Below are 17,409 nucleotides of genomic sequence, written 5' to 3'. Positions count from 1 at the left end.
ATCCTCACATTTATTATTAATATAGTGATTTATAAAATTGTGAGGTATAGATAGGTTCGCAAGGCAGAAGCTTTTTTTCAGGGCATGGGTTTAAGGTGAGGTGGGAAAGATATAAGGAGATCTGAGGGGTATGTTTTTCACAGAGGGTGTGGTGAATATCTGGAACACTGCCAGAGGAGGTTGTAGAAGCAGACACTATTACAACACCTAACTAGCTTTTGGATTGATACTTTGATGGGCCAAATGTGGGCAAATGTCATTGGCATGGGGAGGAATTATTGTCCGTATGGATGTGCTGGTCTTTAAAGGCCTGTTTCTGTGTCATACATTTCTATGATTCTATAGTTCACCACATTTAAAATACACTTCAACGTTTCATCAACATTTTATGGATAGTACTATTTTGCAGACACAGCGGTGAAGTCAGATGTTCAACCAGGCAATCTACAGATGGGTGATTCTCAGAGGAATGTATTAACAATTCAGAGAAGAAGTAAATACTGACCAAAACTATGCAAGAATCACCTATAAATATCAATTTTGAATTTTAGAATAGATTTCCAAAATGAATATTTTCTTGATATGGTATTTCAATGACCTCTGTCAGAAATTAAGCCCTTCTGGACCATTCCCACACAAAGAAGGCTTACACCAAGATTCTGAAATGGTAAAACAGACAACATGCTTGAAAAGATCTCCATGTGCTGTTGGTGCATAAACTCTACCCACTTGGTGTTTTGTTGTTCACACGTATGAAAGGGTTCTGAATGTGCACGATGCTTTTGCTGTCTTGCAGAACTGCAGAACTGTAATGAATTGCATACTATATTGAGGTTGGTGTTGAAAGCTGGAAACTTCATGAATGCAGTAAGTATATCGATCAAAGTAAATCTAATAGAGTGGAATTCAAAATCAGCTTTTCATTAATTTGCTTACTGCCAAAACATTTTGTCATTCTTGTATCTGTCTCAAGATAATATCATGAAAATTCTAGGGCACCCAAAAAGGCTGTGTGCCCACTACAATCTTCAGTTGGTTTTCTTAATAAAATATGCCTCCTTCCATTCTGCTTTTGGATTGCAATCTTCTGTGGCCATTTTGTTCAGGTCAGTGATATTAGGGCCTGATGATGGATGGTCAAGTGGGGAAGAGATACTTGGGCCTTTGATAGATGGTCAAAGAACCAGGTGGAATCCAGTGTTAGTGATCATGGTGTGGGCTACAGGTGGTTAGAACTAAAGGATGAAAAATATGAGGAACTTGACTGACTTTGGCTTCAATGCAAAATTTCTTCCCTGAAGACCAATTATGAAGCAGATGGACTTTTAGGATAATCCAGTAAGTGCCTACCCATCACTGTTCTCACCAGCTTTGTGTTTCAGCCTGACTGAAATAACTGCATTTTCTTCCTAAGTTTCCAAAGTGAGACTCGAGTATTTCTTCAGATGACTGATATCTAGATAATAACAAAATCACATTACCAACATAGTATAATACCTAATCTCACTTCTCCAAAGGATCAATGGAGACACATAGTTGAACTGCCCAGAAAAAAAATTCTAGAAACATGAAACACCCAAATCATTGTTTGAAAAAATTAGTTTTATGTAGTAGAATTTCTAGGCAGATGAGTGTTTGAGATGTACAACTTGAAGGTCAATAGTGATTTGTATATGGCAGATCTGTTCTTTAGAAGGCAATTTGCAGGAAGATTCAGTTGCTGCAATTATAAGAATTGCCTGCATTGACTCAATTGCCATATGTTTCACAGTGTGACTGAAACAAACACTCATTTTTTTCAAATTGCAAAGCATCGTAAAGTATCAAGACATAAATAAAACAAAGTAACTACAGTGGATTCCAGTTGATTGGGCTATTAGTTAATCAGGGTAGCTGCTCATGTGGAACAACTCTTAAAGAACAAAAAACTAACCAAGAACATAGCTGGCATTGCCTTTGTTTTTATTTAGGACACTATGCCACTTAATTGGTTCAAGAGATGCTGAACAGTATCTAACTAAAGTCAGTCATGTGAACTTGTGGCTGTTAGACACTACACGGAGCATAGAGCAAACGGCTTTTAAACAGTGTCAATTATATGTGTTTGTGTTCAAAAAGCAGTGATTTTTGTCGCTGATAATTGTCGAGAAATAAGTAGTACGATAATTTAGAATAGGTTTGCTCACTGCGGTTTCAAACATTTAGGCTTGGAGATGCCAGAAACAATTGGGATTGAAAATGAAACCATTCATAGTAAGAACTATGAAGAAATCAAAGGTATCGACAATAATCTTGAATTTTAAAAAATAAATGAACATTTGGAAGATGCAATTGTCTTGAAAACAATGTATGAAGTCAGTTCATGTCCTGCACTAGGTGTCGGCACTGATTTTGTTCATTTTACAGTCTATCAAAAGAACATGCAGCATACACAGGATAAATTCCTCTGTTGACAACTGTTAGGAACTAATACACAGATTTATAGTACTGCAGTAGTATTGGTACTGGTCAAAATTGTTCTGCATTTCATTTAAATACACAATTCATTACTAGTTAAATGGATAGTTCATATTTTTATACCTTTTTAACAAATACCATTAAACTTTCACAAAATGCTGGTGGAACGCAGCAGGCCAGGCAGCATCTATAGGGAGAAGTGCTGTCGATGTTTCGGGCCGCGACCCTTCGTCAAGACTAACTGAAAGGAGAGATAGTAAGAGATTTGAAAGTAGGAGGGGGAGGGGAAAATGCGAAATGATAGGAGAAGACCAGAGGGGGTGGGGTGAAGCTGAGAGCCAGACAGGTGATTGGCAAAAGGGATACAGAGCTAGAGAAGGGAAAGGATCATTGGACGGGAGGCCTAGGGAGAAAGAAAGGGGGAGGGGAGCACCAGAGGGAGATGGAGAACAGGCAGAGTGATGGGCAGAGAGAGAAAGAAAAAAAAGGAGGGGGAAAAAAAACTAAATATATCAAGGATAGGGTAAGAAGGGGAGGAGGGGCGTTAACGGAAGTTAGAGAAATCAATGTTCATGTCATCAGGTTGGAGGTTACCGAGCCGGTATATAAGGTGTTGTTCCTCCAACCTGAGTGTGGCTTCATCTTTGACAGTAGAGGAGGCCATGGATAGACATATCAGAATGGGAATGGGACGTGATATTAAAATGTGTGGCCACTGGGAGATCCTGCTTTTTCTGGCAGACCGAGCGTAGGTGTTCAGCGAAACGGTCTCCCAGTCTGCGTCAGGTCTCACCAATATACAAAAGGCCGCACCGGGAACACCGGACGCAGTATACCACACCAGCCGACTCACAGGTGAAGTGTCGCCTCACCTGGAAGGACTGTCTGGGGCCCTGAATGGTGGTGAGGGAGGAAGTGTAAGGGCAGGTGTAGCACTTGTTCCGCTTGCAAGGATAAGTGCCAGGAGGGAGATCAGTGGGAAGGGATGGGGGGGATGAATGGACAAGGGAGTCGCGTAGGGAGCAATCCCTGCAGAAAGCAGAAGGGGGGGGAGGGAAAGATGTGCTTGGTAGTGGGATCCCGTTGGAGGTGGCAGAAGTTACGGAGAATTATACATTGGATCTGGAGGCTGGTGGGGTGGTAGGTGAGGACAAGGGGGACCCTATTGCAAGTGGGATGGTGGGCAGATTGGGTGAGGGCAGATGTGTGGGAAATGGGGGAGATGCGTTTGAGAGCAGAGTTGATGGTGGAAGAAGGGAAGCCCCTTTGTTTAAAAAAGGAAGACATCTCCCTCGTCCTGGAATGAAAAGCCTCATCCTGGGAGCAGATGCGGCAGAGACGGAGGAATTGTGAGAAGGGGATAGCATTTTTGCAAGAGACAGGGTGGGAAGAGGAATAGTCCAGGTAGCTGTGAGAGTCTGTAGGCTTATAGTAGATATCAGTAGATAGACCGTCTCCAGAGATGGAGACAGAAAGATCAAGAAAGGGGAGGGAGGTGTCAGAAATAGACCAGGTAAGTTTGAGGGCAGGGTGAAAGTTGGAGGCAAAGTTAATGAAGTCAATGAGCTCAGCAGGGTATACTGCATCCGGTGCTCCCAGTGTGGCCTTATATATTTTGCTAAGACCCGACGCAGACTGGGAGACAGTTTCGCTGAACACCTACGATCTGTCCTCCAGAGAAAGCAGGATCTCCCAGTGGCCACACATTTTAATATCACGTCCCATTCCCATTCTGATATGTCTATCCATGGCCTCCTCTACTGTCAAGATGAAGCCACACTTAGGTTGGAGGAACAACACCTTATATACTGGCTCGGTAGCCTCCAACCTGATGGCATGAACATTAACTTCTCTAACTTCCGTTACTGCCCCTCCTCCCCTTCTTACCCCATCCCTGATATATGTAGTTTCTTTTCCCCTCCCCTTTTTTTCCTTTCTCTCTCCGCCCATCACTCTGCCTGTTCTCCATCTCCCTCTGGTGCTCCCCTCCCCCTTTCTTTCTCCCTAAGCCTCCCATCCCATGATCCTTTCCCTTCTCTAGCTCTGGATCCCTTTTGCCAATCACCTTTCTGGCTCTCAGCTTCACCCCACCCCCTCTGGTCTTCTCCTATCATTTCACATTTTCCCCTCCCCCCTCCTACTTTCAAATCTCTTACTAACTTTCCTTTCAGTTAGTCCTGACGAACGGTCTCAGCCCGAAACTTCGACAGTGCTTCTCCCTATAGATGCTGCCTGGCCAGCTGCGTTCCACCAGCATTTTGTGTGTGTTGCTTGAATTTCCAGCATCTGCAGATTTCCTCATGTTTGACCATTAAACTTTGTCTAATTGAATCAGTCACTTAATTGGATCATCCATTTAAACTGTGGCTGATCTATTATCTCAGCTCCACCTTCCTACAGCAACCTCTTACCTCATGATTGCCCATTCATCCAACTTGTATATACTGGGGCCGAAACTTATTAGAAACTAACTTTAAACAGGCACTACAATACTGTGGAATGGTACGTTTTTAATTCTGCAACAGGAAGCATTTCTAAAACATATAAGACTAAACTCATTAACCGAAGAATATCATCGGTGCTTCAGTTAATATAATTTTAATCACATCTCTTCTTCCTCAAAGAGTACAGCTCCAACGGCACTGACGGCTCTTGCAAGTTTCAACAGATGTATAGTGGACAGTATTTTGATTGGTTGCATCACCACCTGGTGTGGAGGCTCTAATGTGCAGGATAGAACGAGGCGGCAGAGGGTCATTGGTTCAGTCGGCTCCATCACGGGCACTACCCTCCTCCCCATTGAAGGCATCTTCAAGAGGCAGTGCCTGAAGAAGGCAGTACCCATCATTAAGGACACACACTATCCAGGACATACCTGTTTCTCATTACCAGCATCAGGGAGGAGGGAAAGAACCCTGAGAACCCACTCCCAGTGATTCAGAAACAACTTCTTCTCCTCCGCTCTCAGACTTTAAAATGGTCCCTAAACCCATGAACAAACAGTACCTTGTTATTTCTCTTTTGTACTATCTTGTTAAGTTATTTTTGTCTTTTTACTGTTGTGGCAAAATAACAAACTTCACGAAAACTCCGAAGCTCAAACTCATCAAGATCAAAGCAGCCATCTAGTTTCCCATCGCATGTATCACCTTCAAATTTACTGCTGCCCATTACAGACACAGTATGTGGTTTCTACACAAATAGGAAAGAGTGACTAGTAAAGGTTCCAGAACAGCACAAGAAAATTTCTTGTTCTGTCACCCTTAAAGACAAGGCCAAGATTCATTTGGATTCTCTCCAACACTTTGCAAAGTTACCTCCTAGTTGCAGACTGTGGATTTGGAATCATTTACCCTTATTGCTTACTGAAGCAAAATATCAAAGCTGCCCAATCAGTAGTATGTGGGAATTTCTTCATCTCAGGTACTGCAATAGGTCAGGAATAAGCCCCTCAGTGACGTAAAATCAGTGGAAGATGATTCTTATATCCTGATCACATTCCCCTGAGGCTGATCCAGTTCTTTCAATATCATCATTTTATCTACTTTGTCACAAATTCTGAAAGGATAATTTTTATACAAGCAATCAATAATAAACCATAACATCATATAAGCCCTAATTACTCAAGTGCAAATGTCTAGTTCTCATGTTCCATGGTCTTTTGTTAGCCATGCAGCCTATTGGAGGGATTTCCTTGGTGTCTGTAGACAGGCTGGTGGATGGCTGACATTTTGCAGTGTTGGACTTTGCAGGTGGAATAGCTGGTTAGTGGGCAACAATGAGGTTATTGGAGGAAAGAGCTTCAAAACTTAAGCACTGCCACTAGATAGTTTGGTGAACTGTTACAGGACAGATTATTGGAGCACCGTGAGGCACTTTTGAAAATAGAAATCCAGTGTCCAGTTTCAGAAGTCTGAGCGCTCTGTGCCACATTCAGAAATTGGGGAGTTACCCCTCTGCTGCAGAGGAAGTTGAGGTCATGGCTATCAGATTCAGATTCAGTTTATTGTCATTTAGAAACCACAAATGCAATGCAGTTAAAAAATGAGACATCGTTCCTCCAGAATGATATCACAAAAGCACATGACAAAACAGACTACACCAGAAAATCCACATAACGTTTGGCAATCCCCAGTCCAGAGTCCGGAGAGGCTGCTGCGTATTAATATCGCGCTACCATCTTAGCGCATTCCCCGGAAAGGAGCTCCAAATCCACCAGCCAAAACAAGACCAAAAACTAAAGCTACAAGACCTGCACAAAACCACATAGTTACAACATATAGTTATAACAGTGCATCGCTGGGCACACAAGTTTTGATGTGGAACTTCCCTACTGCGTAATAAAGGCTCCTGACTCCTCTCAGCCAAGTGCAAGGATGAACCTGACCACGTTTAATGCAGATTTTTTGAGCGGGCCTGAAAATAGTTCATTTCGGAATCAGGTTTATTATCTCCAGCATGTGTCGTGAAATTTGTTAACTTAGCAGCAGCAGAACAATGTTGTACATTTATCTAAATGTGCAACCCTTTAGCCTGTAGAGGTGATCAGTTTTTGTTAAAAGTTGAGTTGCAGGAGTATGACTTTGCTCTCCGGAAAGTTGAATGCCAGTTACTAGGTGATTGATTCAGGATTCTGTCTGTAAACTATCCCTTCCTCCAATGTGAAGTGCCAATATGTCAGGAATGAGAGGGTTATCATATGAGGAATGTTTGATGGCTTTGGGTCTGTACACACTGGAATTCAGAAGGATGAGGGGGGATCTCATTGAAACCTTTTGAATGTTAAAAGGCCTAGACAGAGTAGATGTGGAAAGGATGTTTCCCTTGGTGGGTGAGTCTAGGACAAGAGGGCACAGTCTCAGGATAGAGGGGCGCCCTTTCAAATTAGTGATATGGAGAAAGTGTGGTGAATTTGTGGAATTTGTTGCCACATGCAGCTGTGGAGGCCAGGTCATTGGGTGTATTTAAGGCAGAGATTGATAGGTTCTTGATTGGACATGGCATCAAAGGTTATAGGGAGAAAACCGGGAACTGGGGTTGAGGAGAAGAATTTTAAAAAGTATCAGCCATGATTGAATGGAGAAGCAGGTTCAATAAGCCAGATGGCCTAATTCTGCTCCTATGACTTATGATCTTACATGAGTTAATGGTTAAGGGGGATGGAATTGCTACTTTGACATTTCTTCCTTCTCAGCAGTCTGATATGATCCAAATGATTTATCTCAGAAAGAAAGGTTCAACATTATGCCTATGATAAGCCAGGTTGCAAAGCAAAAGAAATGTGCTTAAATCATCTGCATCCTGAGCAGAGATTGAGATAAGGGAGAAAGTGAGATATGACAAGGAGAAATTTGTATGAGCAATACTCTTTCAAATCTTACATCTATTGTTAGCAAGGTGTTCATGGCAGCCAACTCCACAACTGCTAGCAAAAACAGGAAGCACACAGTATGTAGAACAGAGTCAGTGGCGAGAGAAACAGAGTTAACATTTCAGTCAAAATTTAAAAAAAAGATGTTTTAATGTACAGAGAGGGGGAGGAATGAGAGAACATGTTTCAATGTTGATCAAAGTTTCCAAGGTATCATTATTTTTAAACTGCCAGTTGTAGTCAGAAAATTTTTAAAAATCAACAGAATTACAACCATGTGTGAAAAGGGAGTGGCGACCTGAAATTGTTAAATTCCACATTAAATCCTCAGGACTGCAAAGTACTTAAACAAAAGGTGAATTTTAGAAACAATCACTTCACGGCAATTCTATCAATTCTAACAGCGACGAAGTCTATGGCACTGACTCTGGCTGTCTGGCTTAGAAGGGAAGGGGAAGAATGAGAAGTGCAGTAATGATAGGGGATTTCATAGAGGAACAGACAGGAGATTCTGTTGACGTGAAAGGTATTTTTTTAATCACAGGTGCCAAAGTAAGGGATGTCTGATTGAATCCACAGTATTATAAAAGGGAACAGCCAGAATTGATGGTGCATATTGGTAGCAACGACATAGCTAAGAAATGGAAGGAGGTCCTGAAGAGAGAGCATAGGAAGTTAGGTAGATAGCTAAAAAGCAGGACCTCCAGGGTAGTCATCTCTGGATTGCTGCCTGTGCCACGTGTCAGTGAGGGTAAGAATAAGATGATGTGATAGATGAATGCGTGGGTGAGGAATCGGTGCAGGTGGCTGGGTTTCAGATTTCTGGATCATTGGGATCTCTCCTGGGAAAGGTATGACCTGTACATAAAGGAGATCAATATCCTTGCGGGTAGGTTTGCTAGAGCTGTTTGGGAGAGTTGAAACTAATTCGGCAGCCGGATGGGAACCAGAACGAGAAGGCTGAGGATGGAATGAACAGTATACAGGCAGATGCAGTATGTAGTGAGACTGTGAGGATGGACAAGCTGACGACAGGGCAAAATTGCAATCAGTGAGATGAGTTGAATTGTGACCTGGGGGCAAAATCAAAAAGGCTGATGAACTCAAGACTGAAGGTGTTGTATTTGAATGCATGCAGTATACGGGAAAAGGTAGAAGGTTTTGTAGCATATTTCGAGATTGGTTGGTCCGATATTGTGAGCTCCACTGAGCCATGGCTGAAAGAGGATTATAGTTGGGAGCTTAAGTCAATCAAGTCACTTTTTATTGTCATTTCGACCATAACAGCTGGTACAGTGCACAGTAAAAATGAGACAACATTTTTCAGGACCATGGTGCTACATGAAACAATACCAAAACTACACTGAACTACATGGAAAAACAACACAGAAAAGAAAAACTACACTAGACTACAGACCTACCTAGGACTGCATAAAGTGCACAAAATGGTGCAGGCATTACAATAGATAATAGACAAGACAATAGGCACAGTAGAGGACAGTAAGTTGGTGTCAGTCCAGTCTCTGGGTATTGAGGAGTCTGATAGCTTGGGGGAAGAAACTATTACATAGTCTGGTCGTGAGAGCCCGAATGCTCTGGTGCCTTTTCCCAGATGGCAGGAGGGAGAAGGGTTTGTGTAAGGGGTGTGTGGGGTCCTTCATAATGCTGTATGTAGTGAGACTGAGGATGGACAAGCTGACGACAGGGCTTTTAACATCCAAGGATACACCTTGTTTCAAAAGGACAAATAGGTGGAGTTGGCTCTGGTGGTAAGAAATAAAATCAAATCCTTGGAAAGAGGGAACATAAGATTGGAAGATCTTTTTAGAATCCTTGTAGGTAGAGTTAAGAACCTACAAGGGTAAAAAGACCCTGATATACAGAAGCCTACAAGTAGTAGCCAGAATGTGGGATACAAATTACAATGGAAGATAGAAAAAGCATGTAAAAATAGTAATGGGAGATTTCCATGTGCAGGTAGATTGGGAAAATTAGGTTTGTGCTTGATTCCAAGAGAGGGAATTTGTAGAATGCTTACAAGAGGCTTTCTAGAGCAGCTTGTGGTTGAGTCCACCAGGAGAAAGGCAATTCTAGATTGGGTGTTGTGTAATGAACAAGATTTGATTAGGGAGCTTAAGGTAAAAGAACCGGTTATATTTGTGGTACTGGGAGGCCAAGTGGCTGTGAATAACACACATGAGAGATGGAGTGGTCAGGAACACGTGCAGCTGTTTATTTTGCTTGTCAGGGAACTACCCATAACGTCCTCTCACATTAAATTCAGTACGTAACACACAGGGAAGCTTGACAGCAACCTATAAGGTTCAAAATACACATGAATACATAACATATCACTCCTTTTACTGAAGTTTTCTTCTCCTTCCCATACTTTCTAAACTGAGGAAAGAGGGTAAACTGCCTATGTTCCCAGATATGGAGATTATTCTGCCCCATGTGCTGAGGGCTAGTCACTAAACCAGAGATTCAATCTGCCTGGAGGCCGCCTGTACCGACAACCTGGGGATGATGCCAAAGTCATTTTATCTTTTGATGGTGCATGTATAGATCTTGGCTTGGGTACTGCATTGTCAGTAGGGGGCACCTCAGAAAACACTTGACCTTAATAGAGATTCTGCAGTCATTGTTTCAGAATCTTGTCACATTTCTGCCACTGGATCTGGATTGGTCAGTTTGTGTTGGTTTTAGTAGCCTTAGAGATGGACAAGAGCTTTCTCCAGATGGTGTGATTACTAATTTCCACTGTGTACAACACAGGATGAGCTTGTGCCACCATCATCGCAGGTATCCACTTTGTTCCACAGATGTAGTTCTGGGCAAGTACTCTTCCTGCTGTTGTGAAACTTCTGTACTTTGCTTTGGCACATCTCTCTTCTTGGGTTTTCTGTTCATTTAGCACAGCCTGGTTTGTGTTTGGGGTCTAAGCAGGTTAAGCAGGGTGCACAGAAGGTACAGGCGTATTTGATATGCCCCCTTTGGCCACAGCTTCATCAATCTAAATCCTTATATCGGCAATCTTTTGCTGAATGCCCAGCTTTCCCACAACGGTAGCATTGGTCGCCAACAAGGTGTCTTATTCTTCAAGTCAGTAGAAACTTTAGGAACTTGGGAAGATGTGCTTAATAGCTGTGTTTCTTAAGCTGTCATCTCCATAGATGTACTAATCTCAATTGCCTTCTGTAATGTAAGTTTGTCTTCAGTAACCAAATATTTCTGAATTCCCTCACTATGCAGACCACACATGAGTCCCATCACATAACGTATCATTTAGTGACTGCCCAAACTAACAGTGTTCAGACAGTTGATTCAGCACTGCCATAAACTGTGAAATAGGTTCACCTTCCTCTTGCTTCCTTTTATGAAATCTGAACTTCTCAGCAATAATCAAATGTTTAGGTGAACAGTGGCCCTTTAAGACTTTAACGATGTCCTCATAAGGCTTATTGCCAGGCTCAGCAGGTTGCACTAGGCTGTGTAATGAATGAAATGTTTTTTGCACCCATCACAGTCAAAAAAATTGGAAAATGAATATCATCTGAAATTTGATTTGCCAGTGCAAAATATTGAATCTTTCAGTATATGAACTTTATTGCTCTGTCGTTGCATCATAGGGCCCCATATTTCCAAACATTATTGCCATTTTCAAACACAATCACATTCCAGAAAAGTTAACACACAAAATGCTGGAGGAACTCAACAGGTCAAGCAACATCTACGGAAAGGAGTACAGTTGGCATTTCGGGCCGAGACCCTTCATCAGGACTGGAGAGAAAAAGATGAGGGGTTGGAGTTAGAAGGGAGGGGAGGAAGAAACACAAGGTGATAGGTGAAACCAGGAGGGGAGGGGTGAAGTGAAGAACTGTGAAGTTGATTGGTGAAAGAGATACAGAGCTGAAGAAGGAGAAATCTAATAGGAGAGGACAGAAGGCCATGGAAGAAAGAAAAAAAGAGGGAGGAGCACCAGAGGGAGACGATGGGCAGGCAGGGAGATAAGGTGAGAGAGGGAAAAGGGGATGGGGAATAGAGGAGGGGTGGACATTACCAGAAGTTCAAGAAATTGGAGGCTACCCAGACAGAATATAACTTGTTGCTCCTCCAACCTGTGTGTGGCCTCATCACAGCAGTAGAGGAGGCCATGGATGGACGTATTGGAATGAGATTGTGAAGTGGAATTAAAATGGCTGTCCACTGGGAGATCCCACTTTTTCTGACAGACAGATCGTAGGTACATGGCGAAGCGATCTCCCAATCTACATCAGGTCTCACCAATATAAAGAGGCCACAGCAGGAGCACCAGATACAGTAGATGACTTCAACAGATTCACAGGTGAAGTGTCACCTCACCTGGAAGGACTATTTCGGGCCCTGAATGGTAGTGAGGGAGGAAGTGTAAGGTCGAGTGTAGCACTTGTTCCGCATGCAAGCATAGGGAGCAATCCCTGCGGAAAGCAGTTGGAGTCACCTGTTGTTCACAGTGCTTTTGGTGTGGCCTCTTGAATAACAGGCAGGATAGACAAAGGAGAATTGGCAGATGTTGAGTACTTGGATTTTCAGAAGGCCTTTGACAAGATGCCACACATGATGATGCCTAACAAGTTACGAGTCCATGGTATTAGAGGAAAAGGTACTAGCATGGCTGATTGGCAGAGAGTGGGAATAAAGAAAGCCTCTACGTTTTGGCTGAGAGTGGCCCATGGTGACCAGTGGTGCTCTGGATGGTGTTGGAACCACTTCTTTTCACGTTATATATTAATAATTTGGATGACAGAATTGATAGTTTTGTGGCCAAGTTTGCAGGTGATATGAAGATAAGTAGAGGAGCAGGTAGTCTGAGGAGACATTGAGTCTGCAGAAGGACTTGGACAGATTAGGAGAATGGGCAAAGAAGTGGCAGATGGAATATAGTGTTGGGAAGTGCATGGTCATGTACTTTGGTAGAAGGAATAAAAGTGTAGACTATTTTCTAAATGGGGAGAAAATTTAAAAATCAGAGGCTCTCCTGTTAGGGAGTCCTCATGCAGGATTCTCTAATGGTTATCTTGCAGTTTGAGTTGGTGATAAGGAAGGCAAATGCAATGTTAGCTTTCTTTTTGAGAGGACTAGAATATAAAAGGAAAGATATAATGCTGAGGCTTTGTAAGGCATTGGTCAGACCACACTAGGAGTATTGTGAGCAGTCTAAGAAAAGATGTGCTGACACTGGAGAGTGTCCAGAGGAGGTTGCCCCAGGAATGAAAAGAGTGTTTGATGCCTCTGGGCCTATATTTGCCAGAATTTAGAAGAATGAAGGTGTTGAATACTGAGACCTATATAATGTGGATGTGGAGATGATGCCTTCCATTGTGGGGGAGTCCAGGACCGGAGAACCTAGTGTCAGAATAGATGAACATTCCTTTAGAAAAGAGACAGAGGAATGTCTTTAGCCGGAGAGTGGTGAGTCTGTGGAATTCATTGCCATCGATGGCTGGGGAGGCCAAATCACTAGGTATCTTTAAAGTAGATACGTCATTTCTTCGGAAGTTTGAACGGGGCACGACTGTGCAAGCGCATGAAGGCCAGCCTCTGAGATCAGCGGGAGAGTTTAAAAAGCGAGCAGATTAGCGAAGCGGGCGACGGAGTAAAGGGAGACAGAGTAGGAAGGCTTTGGCTCGAGAGGCTTCAGCAAGCAGAGGCTGAGGACGAGCTTGCTCCCAGTCAGGTAAGGCCGGGTAAGCTCCTCTAATAACTCTAATTAACTTAGGAGTAGGTAATGGAGGCAGCAGTTAGGGCAGTCGAGTGCTCTGTTTGCAGTATGTGGGAAGTCAGGGCGAGCGCAATTGTCCCTGATGACTACACCTGTAAAAGGTGCATCCAGCTGCAGCTCCTGACAAACCGAGTTAGGGAACTGGAGCTGGATGAACGTCGGATCATTCCGGAGGCAGAGGCAGAAATAGACAGGAGTTACAAGGAGATAGTCACCCCTAAGAGTCAGGAGACAGGTAGCTGGGTGACTGTCAGGAGAGGGAAGGGGAAAAGACAGAATGAGCAGAGCACCCCTGTGGCCGTTCCCATCAATAATAAGAATACCATTTTGGATACTGTTGGTGGGGACAACCTACCAGGGACAAGTTGTAGTGGTCACGTCTCTGGCACCGAGACTGGACCATCAGCTCAGAAGGGAAGGAGGGAAAAGAGGAGAGCAGTAGTGATAGGGGATTCAATAGTTAGGGGGACAGATAAGAGGTTCTGTGGAAGAGATCGAGAATGCCGGATGGTCTGTTGCCTCCCTGGTGCCAGGATCCACGATATCTCGGATCGAGTTCTCAGTATTCTCAAGAGGGAGGGTGAGCAGCCAGATGTCATGGTCCATATAGGAACCAATGGCGTGGATAGGAAGAAGGAGGAGGTCCTGCAAAGAGAGTTTAGGAAGGTAGGTGCAAAGATGAAGGACAGGACCTCCAGGGTTGCAATCTCAGGATTGTTACCTGTGCCACATGCTAGTGAGGCCAGAAATAGGAAGATAATGCAGCTCTGCTGCTGCTGCCTGCTCTGCTGGGTGAGAAGCTGACAGTGATGCAGGTGGATGCTTCCCTGGTGTCATGGATTATTGATTACCTGACTGGCAGACCACAGTATGTGCGCTTGGAACACTGTGTGTCAGACAGAGTGGTCAGCAGCACTGGGGATCCACAGGGGACTGTCCTGTCTCCCTTTCTCTTCACCATCTACACCTCGGACTTCAAAGACTGCGCAGAATCTTGCCATCTTCAGAAGTTTTCTGATGACTCTGCCATAGTTGGATGCATCAGCAAGGGAGATGAGGCTGAGTACAGGGCTATGGTGGGAAACTTTGTCACATGGTGTGAGCAGAATCATCTGCAGCTTAATGTGAAAAAGACTAAGGAGCTGGTGGTGGACCTGAGGAGGGCTAAGGCACCAGTGACCCCTGTTTCCATCCAAGGGGTCAGTGTGGACATGGTGGAGGATTACAAATACCTGGGGATATGAATTGACAATAAACTGGATGGTCAAAGAACACTGAGGCTGTCTACAAGAAGGGTCAGAGCCGTCTCTATTTCCTGAGGAGACTGAAGTCCTTTAACATCTGCCAGACGATGCTGAGGATGTTCTACGAGGCTGTGGTGGCCAGTGCTATCATGTTTGCTGTTGTGTGCTGGGGCAGCAGGCTGAGGGTAGCAGACACCAACAGAATCAGCAAACTCATTCGTAAGGCCAGTGATGTTGTGGGGGTGGAACTGGACTCTCTGACGGTGGTGTCTGAAAAGAGGATGCTGTCCAAGTTGCATGCCATCTTGGACAATGACTCCCATCCACTCCATAATACTGGTTAGGCACAGGAGTACATTCAGCCAGAGACTCATTCCACCAAGATGTAACACTGAGCATCATAGGAAGTCATTCCTGCCTGTGGCCATCAAACTTTACAACTCCTCCCTTGGAGTGTCAGACACCCTGAGCCAATAGGCTGGTCCTGGACTTATTTCCACTTGGCATGATTAACCTATTATTATTTAATTATTTATGGTTTTATATTGCTATATTTCTTCACTATTCTTGGTTGACACGTCTGTAACGAAACCCAATTTCCCTCAGGATCAATAAAGTATGTCTGTCTGTCTGTAAATACATGGCTAAGAAGTTGGTGCAGGAAGGAGGGCTTCATGTTTCTGGACAATTGGGCCTTGTTCCAAGGAAGGTGGGACCTGTTCCGACAGGACGGGTTGCACCTGAACTGGAGAGGGACTAACATCCTTGCGGGAAGGTTTCTAGTGCTGCTTTGGGGGGTTTAAACTAGATTTGCAGGGAGAGAGGAACCAGAGTGTCAGAGCAGATGGTGAGGTGGAGAAGGATAAAAGTCATGCGAGAGCTGCAAGTATAGTTCATGGAGTAAAGCCAGATCTAGCATATAAAGAGGCTTTGAGGAAAGAGAAACAGAATAAAGGGTGTAAAGGTAGAAGGGCTAAAATGCATGTACTTCAATGCAAGAAGCATCAGGAACAAAGGTGATGAACTGAGAGCTTGAATACATACTTGGAATTATGATGTAGTGGCCATTACGGAGACTTGGCTGGCACCAGGGCAGAAATGGATTCTCAATATTCCTGGATTTCAGTTCTTTAAAAGGGATAGAGAGGGTGGAAAAGGGGAGGAGGGGTGGCATTACTGGTCAGGGATACTATTACAGCTACAGAAAGGGTGGGTGATGTAGCAGGATCCTCTTTTGAGTCAGTATGGGTAGAAGTCAGGAACAGGAAGGGAACAGTTACTCTACTGGGGGTATTCTACAGGCCCCCTGGTAGCAGCAAAGATACCGAGGAGCAGATTGGGAGGCAGATTTTTGGAAAGGTGCAAGAATAACAGAGTTGTTATCATGGGTGACTTTAATTTCCCTAATATTGATTGGCACCTGATTAGTTCCAATGGTTTAGACGGGGCAAATTCTGATAAGTGTGTCCAGGACGGGTTCCTGTCACAGTATGTTGACAGGCCAACTTGGAGGAATGCCATACTAGATATAGTATTAGGTAACGAACCGAGTCAGATCACAGATCTGTCAGTGAGTGAGCATCTGGGGGACAGTGATCACCGCTCCCTGGCCTTTAGCATTATCATGGAAAAGGATAGAATCAGAGAGGACAGGAAAAGTTTTAATTGGGGAAGGGCAAATTATGAGGCTAGAACTTGCAGGTGTGAATTGGGATGATGCTTTTGCAGGGAAATGTACTATGGGCATGTGGTTGATATTTAGGGATCTCTTGCAGGATGTTAGGGATAAATTTGTCCTGGTGAGGAAGATAAAGAATGGTAGGGTGAAGGAACCATGGGTGACAAGTGAGGTGGAGAATCTAGTCAGATGGAAGAAGGCAGCATATGTGAGGTTTAGGAAGCAAGGATCAGATGAGAGTATTGAGGAATATAGGGTAGCAAGAAAGGAGCTTAGGAAGGGGCTGAGGAAAGCAAGAAGGTGGCATGAGAAGGCCTTGGCGAGTAGGGTAAAGGAAAACCCCAAGGCATTCTTCAATTATGTGAAGAACAAAAGGTTGACGGGAGTGAAGGTAGGACCAATTAGAGATAAAGGTGGAAAGATGTACCTGGAGGCTATGGAAGTGAGCGAGGTCCTCAATAAATACTTCTCTTCGGTATTCACCAATGAGAGGGAATTTGATGACGGTGAAGACAATATGGGTGAGGTTGATGTTCTGGAGCATGTTGATGTTAAGGGAGAAGATGTGTTGGAGTTGTTAAAATACTTTAGGACGGATAAGTTCCCGGGGCCTGATGGAATATTCCCCAGGCTGCTCCATGAGGTGAGGGAAGAGATTGCTGAGCCTCTGGCTAGGATCTTTATGGCCTCGTTGTCTACAGGAATGGTACCGGAGGATTGGAGGGAGGCAAATGTTGTCTCCTTGTTCAAGAAAGGTAGTAGGGATAGTTTGGGTAATTATAGACCAGTGAGTTTTACGTCTGTGGTGGGAAAGCTGTTGGAAAAGATTCTCAGAGATAGAATCTATGGGCATTTAGAGAATCATGGTCTGATCAGGGACAGTCAGCATGGCTTTGTG

At 43.8% G+C, this 17,409-nt stretch overlaps 1 protein-coding gene across 2 annotated transcripts in view; it reads left to right on the top strand.

The window, feature by feature from the left end:
- Nucleotides 1-17,409, top strand: part of fhdc2 (FH2 domain containing 2) — a 70,746-nt gene that overhangs the window by 28,549 nt on the left and 24,788 nt on the right. For both annotated transcript variants that reach the window (XM_073058164.1, XM_073058165.1), the window contains one exon: nt 797-867. In XM_073058164.1, coding sequence (XP_072914265.1) covers nt 797-867 — 71 coding nt within the window. The remainder of the gene's footprint in view (nt 1-796; nt 868-17,409) is intronic.

This window comes from Hemitrygon akajei, chromosome 10, assembly GCF_048418815.1.
Source record: "Hemitrygon akajei chromosome 10, sHemAka1.3, whole genome shotgun sequence".
In the NCBI taxonomy this organism is placed as follows: Eukaryota; Metazoa; Chordata; class Chondrichthyes; order Myliobatiformes; family Dasyatidae; genus Hemitrygon; species Hemitrygon akajei.
The sequence above is the reverse complement of the archived record's forward strand: the minus strand, read 5'-3'. Positions and strand labels throughout refer to the sequence as shown.